Source organism: Pieris rapae, chromosome Z, assembly GCF_905147795.1.
Source record: "Pieris rapae chromosome Z, ilPieRapa1.1, whole genome shotgun sequence".
In the NCBI taxonomy this organism is placed as follows: Eukaryota; Metazoa; Arthropoda; class Insecta; order Lepidoptera; family Pieridae; genus Pieris; species Pieris rapae.
Window position 1 is genome coordinate 9,783,421 of NC_059534.1, and position 21,513 is coordinate 9,804,933.

General features: G+C 32.1%; 1 protein-coding gene across 1 annotated transcript; it reads left to right on the plus strand.

Moving 5' to 3' along the window:
• The first annotated feature begins 15,173 nt into the window (after nt 1-15,173).
• Nucleotides 15,174-20,652, plus strand: LOC110997574 (glutamate receptor 1-like). Its single transcript, XM_045634165.1, has 10 exons — nt 15,174-15,275; nt 15,763-15,970; nt 16,439-16,533; nt 16,738-16,899; nt 17,993-18,124; nt 19,080-19,168; nt 19,677-19,827; nt 19,940-20,031; nt 20,384-20,480; nt 20,588-20,652. Exons 1-10 carry the CDS (start codon nt 15,249-15,251, stop codon nt 20,591-20,593), a joined length of 1,059 nt encoding a protein of 352 aa, XP_045490121.1. The 5' UTR covers nt 15,174-15,248; the 3' UTR covers nt 20,594-20,652.
• The last annotated feature ends 861 nt before the right edge of the window (nt 20,653-21,513 follow it).

The window sequence follows — 21,513 nt, forward strand, 5'->3', positions numbered from 1 at the left end:
CTATTGTGGTTGTAAATTAAGCGATATTGTATTTTTGTTTTTACAGGTGTTTTAACTGACAAGAAGTATTATAAATATTGAATTGCAATGCTGAGAAATGAACAGTCATTTACAAACAAGCCTACAAAGGCTCCAGAACAATCAGACGAACTCAGTAATTTTAATTTCTATTAACCAGTAAACATGTTCCTGGGCTTAGGTTTCTATCTCTTTTAACGCTTCTAGAAGTTGACCAGCCTTTTGTGCCCAACTCATCGACATCTAGGTCTAAGCAAGCGAGTGTTAACAAAAGGTTAAAGGTTGCATCCATTTTTCGCACTTAGACTCATACTAGTTCCGTTGTGCGTAAAGTCCTGGCTAACTAAGCAAGGAAGGCTTCCGGAGCGACTCACTTCTCCGAAGATTTCTGAACGTTGGTTAGCCACACGAGTGCGTAAATGCGTACATAGAAATGTTTAATCAAATTCAACTACTACCTCGGAGCATATAGGTCGCGCACTCAAGCCAACACTGATCAAATTAATATAAAAAGAAAGAGAATATTCTCAGAGCCAAAAATAAAAGTAATAAACAATGAAACAGATGCATATATCTGAGAGTAATTAATTGGCACTGAATTTTATCTACTATTTAAATAAAAATGTGCATAGCGTTCCGCTTTCATTGTTTTGCCATGTTGCGTACAGGCTTTGTTAACTTAATAAAATTGGTTCTTTCACACCATCGATTGCACGATGGACTCACGTTAGAATTTCTATTCAAATGCGAAATAATATGATATTCACATTGCAATTGAAAAAAGATAGCAACGATATTGACGTTTCTACTATAGGATTTTTTCGATTTAATAAATAGATAAACTTTTAGTGGGCAGAGAGTAAAGAATAGTAATGGCTTATATCAATTGCAACTGGCTTTCTACGCGGAAGTGATTGCGTCAAGCTAATTTAGTATAAATTATTATTAATAATAATAATAGCCTTTATTCAGATACATTTTTACATTATATATTTTATATACATTTAACAAATTTCCATTTTAATCCAATTCTGGTGCATCTGCGTGCCCTTTTTTGGCAAAAGCCTCCTCCAAATCCCGCCATTCCTCTCTGCACTGTGCCACTGTCTGCCATGTACCTTATATAATTATTAAGAGGCTTTAAATACGCAACGGATTTCGACTTATGTGAGTCCCGTTCCCATTTGGTCTCGACTTTGAATATTGCCTTTATAGTGCACATGGATGGATGGACCCAGATAACACTTATTGTCGTAGTTCAAATAGTGTTAAATTCTTGTATAGTGGCATAGTAAATTCAGCTGTCGATAGCTGTCGACCAGAAAGTTTAGACGGACATCAAGAAATGCACTTCGGAATTGGAACAAGTACTGAAAGAAGTGTTAAACGCGGTGCTATCTGAAACCGAAGAAGTTTTGAAAGCTGAAGTTGCAAGACCAAGAAAATTATTAGTTCGAAAATGAATTCATAGAAGACCCATTCATGGCGCAAGCTCTTTAAGGAATTGGCTCCAGAAGATAAGAGGGAATATTACTTTGCTCTCAGGGCACACGGCACCTGGCTACTAGCAGTTCATTCGCAAGAGAAAACAGAACAAAACTTGTAAAGGTTTTGTTTTCCCACAGACATCATGATTATAATCTTAAACAATAATCATATTCTATTCTAAAAATTGCCTCCAGCTTGATGGTTAAGCCAAATGGTGCCATTCGATTCCAGGGTTATATAAAACACAGAATCCTAGACACCTTAAGAACCATTTTCTTACTTCTTTTGGTTCCCTTTGAGGGTAAAGACCTCTTTGCCTCTTGCAGCTTGTTTCAAATATGTATCTGTATCTAAGTTCTCTCTCCATTCGCTTCCTGCTAATGCTTCTTTATTCATACCACCACTCTCTCTCCACCTTTATATGCCTCTTCTCCTTCTTCCTCTTGGTCCTTTCTATATAGTACTTTAAAATTCACTTTTTATAATACGACGTTATACAATAGTAACTTAAAAAGATGACCATAGAAGTTATAAAATTTAATATGCACGAGTGATTTTTAAGCCATTTAAATTCAGATTACCATAATCCCTACTTAAATAATTTTCGGAGAATAATTCATAACAATTGACTGATAACCGCAACGTTAAATAAAATTAAATTTTAACGAGTGTATATTATCGATGCTGATTTTTAATTATATCCTCTTTGATATTTAATTGATGGACATATTATAAATAGTTGAAATTATATTAATTAATAAACCAGTTCGTGTGGGTATAATGTGTAAATGTGTGCGTTGCGTTGCGTAAGGTTTGAAAAGCCAAATCATTTTCTTATATAATAAAGTTTAAGCCTAGTCCAGCCATAAGTTCTTTGAATGAAAATAAATTTGTTTTAATGAACGTAAAACTATTAAAATTCATGTCTATACATTCATTAAATTCTGAGCTATAAATGCAGTTATTTAAAGAAAATGCATTTTTATTTGTAATAGAACTTTTGGCCAGTTACTACTAAAAACTAAACTTAAATTAATTGAATAAAATATATACTTATAATCAATATATAAATATAAATACATGTTTAGAAATGCGTTTGTCTCGTGATAAACAGACGTGTTCTAGCCACTTCCATTACTTTCTGTCTCTGATTTTCCTCTTGTAACTGTAAAATCAAAATTTGTAAAGGTTGAGGATAAACTGGCTTCATTAATATTTCTGTGTATTGTATCACTATCAGTACTAACTATTCTAAGTTTATTATTTACTGTTGTCGGGAAGTAATACTTGTAATCGGTCGCCGCAAGAGGTATAAAAAATCAGTTCTTTAATTTAATTAAAGATTTCAAATTTCACCTCAATACTGCGCACGTCTTATACGTCTAGTTTATATCTCAATTCTAATTAATATATTCTAAAGTAAACTTCGATCTTTATTACGAGTATGCACGATTTGACATGCTGGAACCACTGGCACTTAGTATAACTAGTGGTACACATACCCAGTCTGTGATGTAAAGTGTTTACGACCTATATAAATTATTCGTGACACTTTGTGTCCACTACGTCATGCTCGATAAGGTTTTCGCCGTAAAACACTATGGGGATGAAGAAACTGTTTGTATAATTTAACAAAGTATCTTAGGTATAATAAAACCCTAATTTATGTTGCAATTATGGTATACATAGTAACCACAAGTATTTAAATTTTGAACAAGAATTTGAAAAGAGAATTAGAGTTTGAATGTACAGATTTTTATTAGTTTACACAACGCTATTGTTCAGCCTTACACGGTATTAACACAAAGCTTTCACCAATTGCACTAACGATCTGTACAAAACAAACATACCCACATAAGTGTACCTATGTTTCATTTCTACGCTTTTCAATGTACACTATTTTATTTATTTATTTATTTAATTATAAGTATTTTTATAATCAAAACAGCCACCCTAACCACTGATTAATAATAATTACTTTTAACTGTCAATTAATTACCTCAAACGCAATTATGAATTTACGTGCAATTTGTTTGTGAATTATATACCATGTTTTCCTGTTTCGAGAGTGTCGCGTTTCAAAGACATATACATCATTGCTAACGGGGACTGGAATGGGGAACATATTTGTGCAAAGATATCCATTCTACTATGGATCCAGGTAGATTAAAGCAACATGTAAATATAGACTGTCAGACAGTCATAACATTTATTACAAACAAAACAGACACACATAACCACACGAAATGACAATGATCAAAGAAAAAAAAAGAGACATCAAAACAACAAAATTAAAAAATATCCCTCTTTCCATTCGGCTTGTTTCAAATGTGTAATGCGTGTGTGCTGTGGCTGTAATTATATAAATAGCATTATGCTAAGGACCAGGATGTTCCAAAGCGGTGTTTATTCTGCCAGAGACCACAGCAGCTAGTTTGCGCCTCAGTCGCAATATGGGCCTTTCCTCCAATGACGACTATGTTCCATTTGGGGTAGTCTCTGGCATCGGATCTGACCAAGAGATGCGCATGCTCGGTCACGTGTTAAATGGATAATCAGACGCACACCCTGGTTGAACAACTTGGTCTAAAGACCAAGTCGCTGTTTAGAAGCGCGTCATACAAAATTAAAATAACCATTCTGATCGCCAACCTTCGCAAGGAGATGGCTATAAGAAGAAAAAACTCAGAAACGAAAATCTTAATATACTCTAATGGAATCTGTCAGTTAAAGGACAAATCACTGAAGAACTTCTGTCGACTTAACATCAACTAGTTAGAAGTCCAAAGCTTTATTACTTCGCTATTATTGTTCATAAGTTGCTTTAATGCAAACATATAAATTGCTTACGTTTTGAATCCATTTTCTTTATTCACAAGCGACGTAATTTTAAACAATTAGATCGCTTAATTACAATTCATTACATCACTTGCAACCCACGTTTTAATATTTCACTCCGGACTGATATTAGTGAACCTTGATAGTCCCAAGCAAATGTCAGCGAAAACTACAAGGACAAATTAATTTTAAAAGAGCGTACCAATTCTTAAAAGCCCGGCAACGCACTCGCGAGCCCTCTGGCATTGAGAGTGTCTATGGGCGGCGGTATCACTTAACATCAGGTGAGCTTCCTGCCTGTTTGCCCCTGTTCTATAAAAAAAAACTTTACACAACAAAAAAAATATTTATTTTTATTAAACCTTCAATATTGTTATTATATACATATCAGAAAAATATATCATAACTATGTCATTTAACAAAAACCAAGCCAGTAAATCGATTTGTTATTAAATTAAAACATTAAAAAATTCTAATAATAATGTTGATTTTCTTTGTACACAGGTCTACTGCGTCTGCAGAGTATTTACGATAATATGCAGCCAGGATCGGCGCCTTTCCGTATTATCCAAGTGAGGCGAATCGCAAAAGCAGAAGAAGTTATAGATTACCTTGTCGAGTTGGAGTCTACAGATCGTTGGAGTTATAAATACATTGTACTGGATTCTTCTACAGATATTGCTAAAGAGACCGTTATACAGCATGCCAGGAGTCTCAAACTCGGTCGTAGTTTATACCATTACTTACTAAGCGGGCCTGTAAGTATCAAACCATTAATAATAATACACTGGCACTATATCTCTATAATTTGTATTTGTTTCATAAATAATTTTATTTTATAAATCAGTCTTCTGTACGTCACTCCTGATGAGGAGTTTTTTCTAATATATACCATACCATAACCATACTAGCAAGTTTTAATTGCGCACGGAAAAATCCATTGTAATCCTGATCAATAAATTAATTTAAATATATATGTATTATATGTATATTAGACCGAACAAAGGCTAAGTACTTTTTGATCAAAAATGTTAAATAGAATATCTACATTGATAGGTGTCATTGCTAGAAGTTATGTTTCTAAAAAGGCTATCTTGCTTGTTATTATTACAAGACCTAGGTAGCTTAGTAGTATAGTATATACATATATAACTGAAGTTTAGTTTTTTTTTTGGATCAGTTTTTTCTGAATGAGTCTGAGTGTGTCCTTATTGACATATTACAATATGTCTAAATTAACAAAGAAATGGACGTCTTGCATTAGATGTTTTTTTACAGTAATTAATATTTTTTATTTACGACCCTCGGAAACAACATAAAATATTTTAATATGTTATTATAGATAATTTGATAAAAGCTATAATATTAATTTGAATTTCTAATTTAATTAAATTCAGTAACGAGATTATTATATCTATTTTCGGACCATTACACGAAATATAATTATGTTAAGTTCAATATATGTCTTACCTAAAATTGTATTCCATTACCTCACAACTTTGAAATTGGAATTTTCATTAACATGATTTAACTTTTTAAACAGGTAATGGACGAGCATTGGAGTGAAAACGTCCACGAATTTGAAACTCTCAATATAACCGGATTCCGAGTAATCGATTACTCCAAGAAGAAAGTTAGGGACTTTTTGGAAAATTGGAAATGGCAAACTCATATATCGGTATGTGTTTTATATTTAATGAACCGCCCGGAGCTTGGAGAATATTAAACCTCTCTGATAGGCTTCCTACACCTATTTACAAGGGTTCAAAATCTATAGATTCTATGAACAAATGGTGAAACTATAATATTTAAACTTTGGTGCATATAGATTAGGGCGTAAATGGTATTTTGTTATGGCTATTCGTGTAATCTATAATTTAACGCAGGCTGCAATTTCCCCGTACTAGACTATCTTAAGTTAGTAATTATTTTTGGGGAAAAGGGATACTCTTCTTTAATACAATCGCAGAGGCTCTTTTATCTCTGCATTTTAAAACAGGCTTACTATAAAGCTGTGTAAAAAGGCTTATTATTTAGTGACTATCTAGTTGATAAAAGGGCCTGAGACTAGAGCTGGTCAGGCTACTTTTAATTAATTTGCTATATTTGTTTTAAATATTGTAGTATTGTTTGATGATTTTCTTTTTTAAAAGAGTACCGCGAGTTTTTTCCGCCGGCTTATTCACTCGGCCTACAGCCTATCTTCTTTGCCAATAAGTAGGGATGCCTTCAGGTTCAAATTTAATGACGTGGAATAAGTGATACCTGTCTTTCTTAAGTTCCATAATAAACGTATTTTATTCTTTTATTTAGAGTGATTACCTAAAAGAGATCGTTAGAAAGCGAGTCGAAGGGAATAATTTAGAGAGGTCTGTGAACCATTCCGTAATCCTTAAGGGTGTGTGGTATTTTTCCGAATATTTCATTTCGAGTATTTCTTCTCAAGTACTCAATGACGTGATCAACTCGAACCAAGACCCTATCGTCCACATATATCTTTCGCCATCGCCATCTATGTTGCGTGTCCTCTTTTCCTGTTATTTCGAGGTCCTACAACTCCATTCCACGAACGCAGTGTCAGATTACCGGGTTTTCGGGTCATAAATGAAACTGTCTCTGCTATATGCGTTATGCACTAATCCACAAAACGGCTATTCACTTATAAGTCTACTAATGGCTTTGAGCACACTGATCACTGGCTTTGATCAAAATTACTGTGACGTAAAATGTATCTCATATTCCACGCAGGCTTCTTAGCCCGAGGGAGCAGCTGAGATAATATAGCCTACAAAAATGTCGTGTGTTCGTATATAGTATTTGAGTACGGTTCCATCCTACGTGATTCCACCGTTACTACGAGCTTATTTGACAGTAAAACGTCTCAATTGTATTTCTAATTTAGAATTAATTTATCCTTCTGAATTATATGTTCGACGATGTATTTGCGACTGATTTGATAATACACTACATACGCTACACCATATGTTTCAAATTTACATGAAAGAAAGTGTTTTCAATGTGCAATAAAACAGATAAAGCCCTATAAGAAAATATTGTTTGTCACTTCGTTCTTGAAGTCTCACTTCGTCATTCATAAAACACAAATCAGTATTAACGTAAATACACATCTGTTTTCTTTTATCACAGCGTAAATATAATTAAACAGAAATGGATGCAATTACACTGATTTTATGATTGAAGGATAGTATTATTTCAGTACTTTTCTTTCAAGCTACGGTGAAGTCTAGTCTAGTAAGGTATTGCTGTAGGCCGAAGTTATATGCGTGCGGCGAACTTGCGTATGTCTGTGACTGCACAAACGGAACATCGCGTTTGATTAACCAATAGCAATCAGTTGGTTTGGCACTATCGTTTCGTCTATTACACTTGTGCGGCATGAAATATTTTAAGAAGATTAATACTTAAACAACACATAAAGTAGATGGTTTTATTGATATTAGACAAATAAAAGACATTAATAAGATAAAACGTTCAAGATTGTTTTTGATTTTTAATATTCAAAATAACATAAACTTCGTCATGAATAATAATCGGATACTGAACAAAGCAATTAAGAGCAAACCTCCATTAGCTAAACTTATGTGTAACGTGATTATATCAGTGTTAATTATTCACTATACTCAAACGTTTATTATGGATTATACATTAAGGGTTTATTACTTTGAAAATATGAAACACATTTGGCCGTAAATTTAAAAGCACATAATTGCTTTATCCCTTTTAAAGTGTTAATATTTATACATCTACAATATATAGATTAAAGTCGTTGTATTTGGAATATATTTGTTCAGAAGTTGAGTTCTTCCATTAATATTTTTACACTTTGGATTGACTTAATTCGTATCGCAAATATCTGTAACAAATTGAGTGTAACTAAATAAGCTCTTCTATAAACCTGCCAATATTTATGGCTAAGGATAAATCTGCAGATTTTTGTTCATTTGTTTTCCGACAATTCGCCTTTACGCTGTTTAAGGGATGGATAGAGAAACGTTTCAGTAAAACAGTGTAATTAAAGTTAATATTTTTTGTGAAAGGGTTTTTGATAGTACCTGCCCAATTATGAAGACTCTGTCTTTGGTTTTGCTATAGCTTTTACGGCCCTTTAATGCAAGTGCAGAGTAGTCGTAGGTACTACGCATAATAAGTTTATTAAGGTATTTTCATTTCATATACATAAGAGGAAAATACTCAGATGTCACAAATATTGTACTTAAATTAAAAATTAAACTATTTCACAGCTTATGGTATAAAGTTCTTTCACTCTCACAAAGCAACATTAAAAATTATGATGTGGCTCCGCAAGCCAACTGGCATTGTTAGTTTCCATATGCGGTATTCATTTGAGTACTTGTTTTATTAAAACGGTTATTGAACATGCTCAAATGAAGAATTATATATGTTAAATATTTAAAATGACACGTAATATCATAAAGAGTACCTTTTCTATTTCTTATGACTCTTCAGTATTCAACTGTTGTGTCTGATTTTTTGTAAATAATAAAATTCAAAAGTAAAAACGTATGCACAAAACTGTATAATAATACTTGTCAGGTCCTTTATTTAGTGTTTGCTAGTCTATAACTATCCTTAGAACTATAACTAATATAATTTAATATTTAATTAAAACTATACTTTTAAAACTGAATTAATATTTTTTTTATCAACCTCATTTCGACATATGTATATTTTATAACAAAAAAATTCGATAATTCCTTTTTAATTTGTTCGTGTTAATAATTCGATAATTAATACATCACAGTTATATTTTAATATATAAATATTAAAATATAACTTTTTAATATTCTATTATCTACTAATTTTGGGACTATTTTAAGTAAAAGTTCAGGGTTTTCAGATTTCCATGCCAAACTTAACACATATAATGTTATGCACTCATGGTAAATGCATCTTACAGCCTTACTGTTTTTTCAGTCGAAAGCTGCTATGATGTTCGATTCAGTTAACTTGATTATTGAAGCAATTTTGCGTCTTGTACGCAAAAAACCAGAGTTTCTACGTGCATCCGCCCGCCGAAGCATCCCGCCCAACAGCACAAAGATCAACGATTGTAATATTGAGGAGAGAGGAATAACACCGTTTGAATTCGGCGAGAAATTGGCCAAAACTATAAGAAGGGTAAGATAAATATACCTCAATATATAGAAACCTAATACCTAAACATAGGTTTCTATATATTTAGATATATATATAAAGATGTGCCGTTCCATTTTAGTCACATAAAAACATTTATTAAATAATATTTACGTTACTTATTTATAAATCTCATATCATCTCATGTCATCATAAAAACAGTTTTGTGTATTTATAACCAGGCGTTCCACTTACTACATACATAAAGTATTATATAGGAAGGAACCTGTGATCCTCGGCTAGTCGAACCGCTAACTGGCCGGCCCAAAAGCCCAAAGGTTAGGGTGAGATCGGAAATTGTATGGCACGATTAAGAGTGTATCATACTGTTTGTAACTACCTATGAATGATTATTGCGATGTATGAAAAATAATAAATTTGCATAGGGGTTTGAAAGTTTTAAGAACTATTGCGTGCTTCTTCTTTAACTTGATTAATATAAGTAGCTGCTTGTAGAAGAGTGTTGCAACTAGACCTTTAAGTCAGTTCATTAAATTTTATTTTCTAAACAAATAAAATGATCAGGCAAACACAAATTTCAATACCCTCGGAGCATACTCGTCCAAGGTTATTAGATAAAACAAAATATAATAAAAGTAAATAAATCTAATTATCCAAAGCAGTCTGACTCTGTCATCACGGTATAGATAAAAGAGACAAAATTATATTTAATAAAAACATTTTAATAAATAATGGGGAATCTCTTTAGATTATATTACATAAAGTTCACATCAGCGGCGAATTCACAAAATGCTTAAAATGAACTTATGTTTATTAATACATAAAATTCATATAATGTTACAAGCTTTTCTCAGCACAAATATTTCAATAGAGTTACCTTAGGGAACATTATTATGCTATTTAAAAGCTTTATTCTAGCTACTTCACAAGGTACAACTTGAGGGAATTCATTATATATTAATAATTTGCGATTTATTAATGCTACTAATATACGTTTACTTTGATAGAATCTGAAAAGTGATAAATATTATATATTAAATTCTCGTGTCGCGGTGTTTGTGGTTAAACTTCTCCGAAACGGCTTGACCGATTCTCATGAAATTTTCTATGCATATTGGGTAAGTCTGAGAATCGGACAACATCTATTTTTCATCCCTCTAAATGTTAAGAGTAGAGTCCACCCCTAAATATATTTTTTTTTATTTTTAGTTTATTTTTTTATCAACTGAATCAACAGTATTAATCAGTATATACAACCCTAAATTTTCAACCCTCTACGATCAACCTGTATTATTTTATTATAAATGATATACATGGCAAAATGACGTTTGCCAGGTCAGCTAGTAGATAAATAAATTCCTGTAAAAAATATAACCAAAATATAGTAGTTCATATTAAGAGAAGAGCGTAACAATTCCTAAAAGACCGGCAACGCACTCGCGAGCTCTCTGTTATTGAGAGCGTCCATTGTCTTACAGAGTCATCAGATTAGCTATCCTATTCTATACCAAATATTTATTAGTCATTTTTAGTTATTGTATTGACTTCTTATTAGTAAGAGAATTATATGTATTAAGTTTTAATTAGTTTATTTAAACGGTCAATACATACATATATTATTCTAATGGAGATCCTTTAAGTTTACTTGAAGCTACTTTGGAAATCCAAATTATTTAACACTTCGATAACCAAAATCGATTCGTAGAGCCTACTACATTTTAAGTCGGTTATAAAAAACATAATAACTATCAAGACATACACAAACTGAATTTAAAATTCTACAAACTATTATTAACGTCGTCTAACGCCCAACCCCAATAACATTTCTCAATCCATTTTTGAACATCTGAGATATACAACTTAATCCAAATATTATAAAACTGTGCCAATAATCAATCCACGGATTATAATAGCCATCTGCCGATACAAGCTCTCCATGGTAGGTCGGATCGGTGTATGTGGATAGACCTTTTTATGAAAATGACATATCTAATAAAAAAATCATAAGCTATTTGATATGTTTTCAACAAAGTCATCTATATTTTAATATTAATTACTTTATTTGGTTTATATTAACTAACCTTAAAATGTAATAACAAAAATATTATATTAAAAGGAGTCCCTTTAGGCAAGTCCGTCCCAGAGGTTTTTAATACCATTAAAATATTGCCTATGTTTTTATTTGAGTTTTTCTCTTGATTCAGTAGTATCATATACCAACTTTGTATGTGATATGAATGGGATGATGGGAGACCACGAAAAGTTCGCAGATAAAAACACAAACTGTAGCACAAAATCAAAGTTGTTAATTGTAAAATTGAATACAGGAATTTCATACTGTCAGCTTGTGTCTGTGTAGGAGAAAAATGCGCTATCATTTTCAATTTAAAAATCCCATGCGTGTTTAAAATTGTTTCATAATTCATAAAGTGTTGGAGCTTTTTAGCGTTAGGATTTTTAAAATATTCTCACAAGTCTTAAGACACTAAAGTTAGCACCTCACGCGGAACTGCAACTTAACAATAATCCAGCAATGTGTGTCACATAAAAGCCTCACGACTTTTGCCCTACTTTGCGATGCACACAATGAAACTGGGTACGAAGTAAACGTATTTTGTTACTACGAAATATTTACCATCAGCCATTTTATATGAGTGCACAATACTACGTATTTAAGTTAGTTTTCATACTGAACAGTGGCAGCCTATAGTGGTTCAATGTGCCATTCTCAACTCAAAGCAACATTCAGTCTTAGAGCTGGGTAAATCTTCTGTATAGCAAAAATTCACGGAATTTATATTGTTCATCATATAAAATTAGTTGCGTAGTAAGTAAATATACTCAAAGTCTGATGCGGTATTTGAAAAAAAAACATTTCCGATTATTTATTAGTGACTATAGAATCTCCAAATTGTAATAGTTAATAGTATTAGCATTGAAATTCACGATTTTAGTTCTCTACTAGCCAAAATGCTTCCAAATACTCCCTTATACGAACCAAGACACATTAAATAATATTATTAATAATAATAGCCTTTATTGCTGTAAAATACTAATCCTAGTACATAAAAATGTGAAGTGGTTTACCGTTAATTATAAGTACTAATAATTAATCGGCAAACCTCATCATTTCTACTTTACAACTGGGGCATATGCCTCCTCTAACGCCCGAACCCAATAACTAATCCACAATCTGTGATTTAAAACAATGTGAGATTAGACCGTGACAGTCGATCGATCTCTCTGCATCCCAATAATCAAACTCTACCAAGCCAATTAATTCTTGGCGACGGATAGAATGTAATCTCTTCGCTCTTTATACTCATATTTGATAATCAATATAAACCAAATAAAGTCAATAAAACCGTACAAATAATATTAAAATGTACATGTCTATGTTTAAAACATATCAAATAGCTTTTTTTTTGTTATAAAAAGTGGTGTAAGTAAAAATCTTCAGATAGGATATTGGCACAGTTGAACTGACATTTTGATACGAATGTATATCCACATACACCAATCCGACCAATGGCTATAATTGGTTATATACACTTTTATCAATATTTGTATTAAAATCTGACCATCTCAGATGGTTATAGGTTATTGGGTTTGGGCGTAAGAGCTTCCACTTTTTTAGGTGTCTAGCATAGGGCTAGCTGCTCTTTGTATCATCTTCCCATCTCTTTTTTTGTCCTCCTTGTTTGTCATATAGCTAGGAACTATTCCGTCAATTTTTCATCCATTTATCTTTGTCTTTTCTCATAATGTGTCCATTTCTATTTTAGTCTTTTACTAGGAGTAACAGCAATAAGACAGTAAGAAGGAGTAATTTAACAAAAATATACACATAGGCTTTTATTCAGATCAACTTAGTTACTCACATAAACATAGATCATTATATTAATAATAATAATAATCTTTATTTCTTCTCCCACATATACATACAAGGTTATAATGATTAAACTAAGATTATAATGCGCTATCATTTATATTAGCATCATTTATATTATTTATTAAACTAGATATTAGATGGTTGAAAAAATACGATTCTAATATTTGGATCTGGCTTGGTTTGCCAGTCGGAAAAGGCCTCCTCGGCGGATAATTATATATTTTAAATATATTACATATAATAATATTCACGAAGGAGACTAAACGCTAACGCTAATATTGGTTTTAGACGATACGAGGGTACATAGTACACACTTTGTCTCGTTTCAAAATTTCACCGTTTCTTTCTCAGACTACCAAATAGTTCCTATTCTCTCTCTAAAACTATGCTTTTACTCATACATCGGATCAATAAATATTCCTCGTCTTTATCTAAACACAGTTCCAACAATCCACTTTACTAAAGACAGATATATTTCTTTTTTTTTTTTCTTGAAAATGCTTTAGTTTTTTTAGCACACACTGGTTGAAAAAGAAAGATTATTTTTCCTTAGAGGAAAAATCATTGAATCAGGCGAAATTTCAAAGCCATAATCGGTGAATGAATATGAAATTCTAAGCCTTTAAGCGGCATTTATTTGTTAAAATGATACATAAGATAAGATCAGAGATATTTTTCAATACAACTCTGCTACAAGAATTTTTTATAACAGTAAGAAGAAAGGTATATAGAAAAATTGCGACCTTGTTTTGAAGGTCCTCTTTCCTACTCTCTAGCAGACGGCAAAAAATCGTCGTAGAAATTATTTATATAAATTTACTTTTAATAACTGCTTAACAGATTATATATAAAGTTTTGCTTATGCGAATGAATAACATCAATCTATAATGATACAAAATGAGCTTGAGCGAATGCTTCGTTAACGTTCAAGACGAAAGTGACTTTCGCGTGGGAAAAATCACATTAGACGTAGCGAATTTTCAACGTTTTATTTCCCCTCGCAAGATACATTATTTCTTCCAATAGCTTATTTTTCACTTGTAGGCATTTTAATATTCAAATGGCATACAGCACATTATATAAGAAATTTCAAAGCCGTCCTTTAATCGTTGTATAATATTTTATTTCTAAATGAGGTAAAACTTGCAATCACTGGAAAATCTGCAAATTTCTTATATAATAAAATAAAACTTATATTTGGCTACTACTGAATGCACCTTTTCGTACTAATAACTCTGTGTAATTTATTCATGTGTCAAAAGATTACTGACACAATTTACTATATAGTTACTTATGCATCCGAAAAGGGACAGATGTAATTAAAATACGATTATTTCTATTTAGTACAATATGTCAAAAGTTTTTTGCTTTAAATAAAATACATTTGTATTTGTTAAAATATACCTACCGCATTGCATACTATGCGGTTTTAATTTATAATACGAACTATACTTTGAACGAAAAATATATCGCAATATAAAATTATCGAGAGTAAAAATATTTTTTAAATATCTACCTATATGAAAAAGCATTGTTTGTTTTCGGAACAGAAACACGTTTAGAAGGTAAACATTTTACACGGCGAGAGCGCAATATATTTTTTACAATACAATGTTGCTTTTTAATAAAATCACCAGCGATAGAATGTGGATGAAGTTTATTGTTTCTGGGTCTGATTCAATACGGTCAAGATATTACGACGCTTATTATAGCAATATAGATTGTGTGTTTGCGAGAACTCTTGACTGCGACAATTCTAATAAATCGTTAGCCAAGAGCGGTGTGTTTGTTTTAGACGGAGATAGATGGCCTAACTGGTTTTATCAAATTTGACGAGGACGGCCACCGTAGCAACTTTACACTTCGGATTGTGGAAATGACTGCTGGTTCTAAATCTGAAACGGTATGGACTTTATCACTCTCAGACCGTGATTTAAATATAGAACTTTCTAGATATAATCTTAGATAATATTGGAACGTTTATTCATGTATTTGTGTGTTTAAAACGAAATTAAGACTTTGCGAAGTTTCTCTATAGTTGATGATCAACATACAATGACGTTATATGAAACAAACAACTCTAGAATTTTAACTTAGGTCACGAAATTAATTAATTCGGTGTGTATTTTTATCTGAGTAAATTCCTTGTTAAATGCAAAACTAAGATTTTGTATAAAAACAAATTTATATTAACAAATTTTCCTAGCCAACGGTACCTACAGTTAAATTGAGTAAGGTGTATTTTATCGAGACTTTTTGAGTTAGACTCCATATTTTTCTGTCAAACTTGCTGGAGCAAATAATATGAAAAATGCTACTAGAATACGCACAAAGTATAATATTTTGTATTTAGCTTAAAATATATTTTAGCAACAATTTTTTTTAACTAGGTTGGAACGTGGTACGACGATAAAGGGTTAGAAGCACCGAACGAAATTGGCTGGGTTGGTCCGTCTGAACGAAACAAGACTTACATAATAATAAGTGTTCAAGAGAAGCCCTATATTATGCCGTTAGTTGATAATCGCTCTAAGAAAAAATGGAAAGGATTTTCTGTGGACCTTGCTGAAATGGTTATGAAAAAGATGGGACTGAAATGTAAGTTTTTAACAGCTCAGAAATTGAATCATAAATATCTAATTTCGCATACTTATAGTATACAATTTAAATACATGGCATGAAAATTATATGCAAAGTAATTTTCAAAACTTACAACCATCTCATTAAGTATTAGGTAGGGTAATGTAAAAGGCGAGCGTTTAGAGATCATAATTATTTAATAATAAATTATTATAATATTTGAAACTTGATAATTAACCTAATAATTTTCTTTATTGGAATTACTTTGCTTAGTTTTGATAGAAGTTACTGCATATTGAAAAATCTATGCTAATATGGAAAGGAAAAATTAGTGGCGTACAAAAACTGATGAACCAATATCTATAATTCTTCCTTCATCAGAGAGGTTAAAGTACCTTAAGGATAGGACACAAATATTTATTTCTCAATAAAAGAAATGCCCAGCTATCGAAATTGAGTAATTTACATCATATGAATATATTACAGATGAACTTCGTTTGGTAAAAGATGGTAAATTTGGTCATGAAAATCCTGAAGTTACTGGTGGCTGGGATGGTATCATCGGAGAGTTGATAAGAAAGGTATGTCACTTTTCATAGCTGCCATTGTGCTGTCTTCCATCTGTACCCAGATTTTTGCAAACAATCATTATTTTAGATTGACTTGACTAATTGTATAAAATAAAAATATTTAAAGAACCTGAATTTATTTAGTATTTTATCTCAAAGTGGGATTTAATACCTTTCTTTGTTAATGTTCATTAATTCGGCAATCCATATTTGTAGGAAGCAGACCTATCAATATCATCTCTAACTGTAAGTGTGCAGAGAGAGGAGGTGATTGAATTTAGCCGAACCTTCCTCTCGTTTGAAACTGTGACTGACGACGTACCACTTCGTTTTGACTCAATCTTTAGCTTTTTTCAACCATTGTCTAAGGAGATATGGGTAAGTTCAAATTATCACCGTATCTTTTACATTTATAAATTAAGAAACAGGAGTCCAAAGAGGGCAAAAGTGAGGAGCACTATTTTCATTTTATTTAAATTGTTATGGTTTATATTTATGTGAAGGTTTGGTCAAATTGGATTATTGTTAAAATCGGGAACAGAACCCAAGGAAAAGTCTGTTAGCGTCATTAAGTACGTATTTTTCTTGTATGTTATGACCAAACAAATTTTTATAGGATCTATTTATGGTGTAATTCAAAAGTATAAAACAATTCATAATCATACCTTTTTAGTTCTTGGCCTCCTCCTCCTAAAAAAAATAGTCGAGGTCATATCCTGTTTCGCACTCACTATTGAAAATTTCATAAGCAGTAGCCACCTGCACTTCCTTTTGTGTACAATATTCAAAATACTTAAACATTTTTAATGCCATTTAACCGAATTTTACTTGTCACAACACTTGTGATTAATGACGTCATTATGTTTACGAAGCCTCACCTACTTTCTTAACACTGTTTTAATTTTATTACTCTAGTTTAGGTATAATTAATTACATAGAAACAGTGTCTGGTGGTTAAGCGTGTAATAATAATGTACGTGCGTTCTAAGCCTGACTATAGATATTTTTCGTTATATTTACTAACTATGAATCAAAACATGAGGTAATCTACAGTAGCCTAATGACTTAGTGCCTTATAAAACATATGAACACAGTCTGATAGCTATGAAAATAATATTTGCAGTAACATGTTAATTATCTCTCTCAAACATATAAAATATCATTGATTAACGATTGAATTGCTATGACCAGTATCTAGGGCAAACCTATAGGCGGTAACACCATGCATCTGTTAGAATCTGAGATTTTGAACAAATTGTTACTCTTTAACCATATACAGGAGACGGACACTCTTTAAATAAAACCAGAGAAATAGAAAGACAAATTCCACTCGTGAAAGTACTGGAATGTCATCGTACTTTTAACCTAAATATACAAGTTATTCTGTGTAAATTTAGTTTTAAAATAAATGTACACCATTTTGAATTTAAAGTCAGAGATATTAGGTTCTAAAATTTAATGTTATTTGCAGTATTCAATATTTGGAAGTATGCTGGCTGTAAGCTTTTCCCTGTATATTGTATCGAAGTGTTCCTCTTCTGAATACGAGCTACATGTAAGAACGAACGACTTTACTCAATCCTCAGATGTCAAGACGGTCAAGGTAATATTATATTTAGTTAAGTTAATGCTTATTTATTGTACAAGTAAACAATTGATCATGAACAACCGCCATCTCGCATGAATTCAAGTTTACATTTCGAGATTTGTTTAGATTACGTTAAACCGTTTATCCCTGGACATAATTAATATAATATTAACTTAAGTCTCTCAATACAAAATTAAATATTAATCATGTTAAAAAAAGTTGAGCATATTTTATCGATAGTCAAACTTAAACTCAACATTAATTTATTCATATAAGTAAACAAGTACACTTATTAATGTCAGAAAAGTAGTTAAATTATTTGTAATTTTACATTTACTACCAGTTCGCAAGTCAAAGGTGAAGAGCGGACAAATGAACTAGCAAGCAACTTCTTGCCACTCATTATAATCGCTAAGTTTTGAGTCATACAAATTGTTTGAACTGGAGCAAATCAATCCCAAGGATTAGGATCATTTGAATATTCGTCAAATTTATAAAAAGCTTTATAGAATTAATTTTCGTTTAACGAAGGCTTTGATTTATTTAGTGACAATTTTCGGGAGTTTGTTGTAAAAGCGAAGACAATTTCCAAATAAGGTTTTCGTATAAGTGAGTTTTTATTCTGGGGCCTGGATAGTCGTACCATTTATCTTAAATGCACCTTTTGAAGTGTGTTTGTGCCAGGGTGATATATGTATATCTGAATATTTCCTCGACGCTATCTTATCAATAATTGTTTACTTCATACGAATCCTAGTAGCAAGGCTGTTATACAAGCTACTATTTCGAACCTGGCGTTACGTGGAAACAATCATCGAGTTACGTGGTAAGCTTACTTCACTCTCGAGCAGATTATTCGCCTTCAACCGAGGTAAATGAAAACTCTGAACATTGAAAGATAAATAAACGTTGTGTATATTTAGCGTCTTTGACAGCGAGGACTTTTATATATGTAGCGTAAATATTCCAGGCGAACGTCGAGAACACATTTACATTATGGAATGCCATTTGGTTTTCTTTGGGTTCCTTTATGCAGCAGACAAGCGGTTACACACCGAGGTTAGAGCCACTGTTTTATCGATAATAAACATTTGTGTACATAATATATAAAATGTATAAAAAAACGACGGTATTTATAAATCAATTAGCAATCGATTTTAAATGAAGCAATATCAATTGACAATTTAACAATATAATTGTCAAAGAATTAACGTGAAACTACCAGAAGTACCTCGTGTATTTATTGTTTTAATGTTGCATAAATTTCTTTTAATTGTATTTAAATAATAATATATTCTATCGTGCTATGCATTATTTATTGCACAAATAGAGGCAATAATTTGATGAAGAACTGTCTGATTCACGTCGTCTGTTATGTCACCGAACGAAAAAATTGCCTACATAGATATAAATTGTACCGCCGGGATTTGAACTCCCGGCGTCAAGGTTGAGAGCCGCGCACTAGGCTTTCATCCTTAAGTATTACAGATATTTTAAAATCCTTAAGCTCCTAAGAGAAATTAGAACAACTACCATTAAAAATGTTTAATATAATTTTAAAATTCAGGTCCCTTTCGGGAAGGATTGTCAGTGGTGTATGGTGGTTTTTGGCACTATTCGTAATGATAATATACACGGCAAATTTGACTACACATCTAACTATTTCCCAACTCAATCCGCCACTATACTCGGTGCACCGACTGCACAAATGTCCTGCAGTAAGTCGCATTTTATTTATAAAATCATTTAGCCTGCAATCTAGGAGAAATACGTTCAGCTATATAACTAAATAAACTTACTATAACACCCACTACAAATGTGATTTTTCAGGAAACCAACAAACCGTGTGATATGCTGATATCCGTAATGGAGACTGGACTAAAAGATTTTGCGGTAGCGTTCCCTAAAGGATCACCCTTACGGTCAGTTATTTTCGGAACGAATGATATTAAAAAGTATATGTTATTGTCCAAGTGCAGACTCGTATTGAACGAATTGGTAGTACCACGTTTCAATAATCTACGTCCCGTTTAGACGAATAAGTAATTCATCACGGTCCGAATACATTTTACTTCGTAAAACTAAAAGCGGTTTTTCGTTTAACGTATCTATAATATCAATGGTCGGAACTAAATAAACATGTCATGGCGAATTGAATTATTTTATGACAACATTGCGCAATGCGATTGCAATATTTTACTGCTATGCGGTTTTAAGAGGCCTCGTGTGTATTTTTTATTTTTTGTTAACTTTTATTGAATGTGCAATTTTTAGGGAGGGTGTTAATTTGGCGCTTCTAAAATTAAGAAATGAAGGCGAACTCTACAGGCTTATACGCAAATGGTTTATGCCGCTGTCTTGCATAAATAAGGTAAGATTTTTAGTTAAAAATGCCTATTTTTCAGATAGACACGGCATATTACTCTTTTTCGTTAAAAACATAAGACATATAACAGTGATAACGTCACCATATTCTAGAGCTAGAAGACAGGCAGTAGCTCTAGGCAGAAGATGAGTAGATGCTACCAATGGGAAGTCACTCCACATGACAGCACCAGAAAACAAATTCACTCGTAGCCTAAGGCAGCCCTAAGGGCTGATTACAAACTACGGCAGAAAAAAAAATAGCAAATAATCATAGATTTAATTTAAAGTATTTTCTTGTTCAATCCTATCAAATTTTGGAACATTTTTAAAATAAATTATATATAAAATTCGGCAACATTTTAACGTACTTTATTTAAAACCAAATTACAGTGCCATATCGAAATACCTAAATGTATAGATACCTACATAGTTTACGTGATCAATAAATGGAACAGTGTTTTGTAAGTCGCCTTATCCGTGAAAATTCAAGGGAAATATTGGAGTATGTTTACATTAAGCTTCTTACTTTACGTGCCTTCAAACAACGTAGGGGCGATTAATAGTGGCTGTATAATATGTATTGTTTATACTACACACATCTCGCTCACAGAAGAGAAATTCTGTTCATATTACGCGCAAATGTTAGTATAAATTAAAAGTTTTAGGTTATTCCCAACATTTATCGAGCTCCATCATCATCTCAGCATTGCATAAATGTTTGTTCTAAATGTGTGTGTGTTCTAATGTGAAAAAACAATCTAATCTTCATAAATTGTAGCTCACTATTGGACACCATACAATTTCTTAGCATGGGTTTTCTACAGCCTATAGCTGGGCTAGTTAAGGAATAGACATATTATATTTATATAAATACATGCCTTTTAAGTATCGGTGTTTATAAAAAGCAGGTACTCTTATACTACGACGTAATTTCCATGATATTTGAGTTAGGAAGCCGGATTACTCGTTTTCTCTTTTTTTAATCCATGAAAGATATGAGACACAATAGATCCCAATACAAAAAAGATATGTCACTT

What these genes read in the sequence shown, in the direction of transcription:
- LOC110997574 (XM_045634165.1), top strand. Translation starts at nt 15,249, where the DNA reads ATGACTGCTGGTTCTAAATCTGAAACG. An exon ending in GAAAAAGATGGGACTGAAAT is followed by an intron (nt 15,971 to 16,438) that starts GTAAGTTTTTAA and finishes AATATATTACAG; the next exon opens with ATGAACTTCGTTTGGTAAAA. An exon ending in TCGGAGAGTTGATAAGAAAG is followed by an intron (nt 16,534 to 16,737) that starts GTATGTCACTTT and finishes CCATATTTGTAG; the next exon opens with GAAGCAGACCTATCAATATC.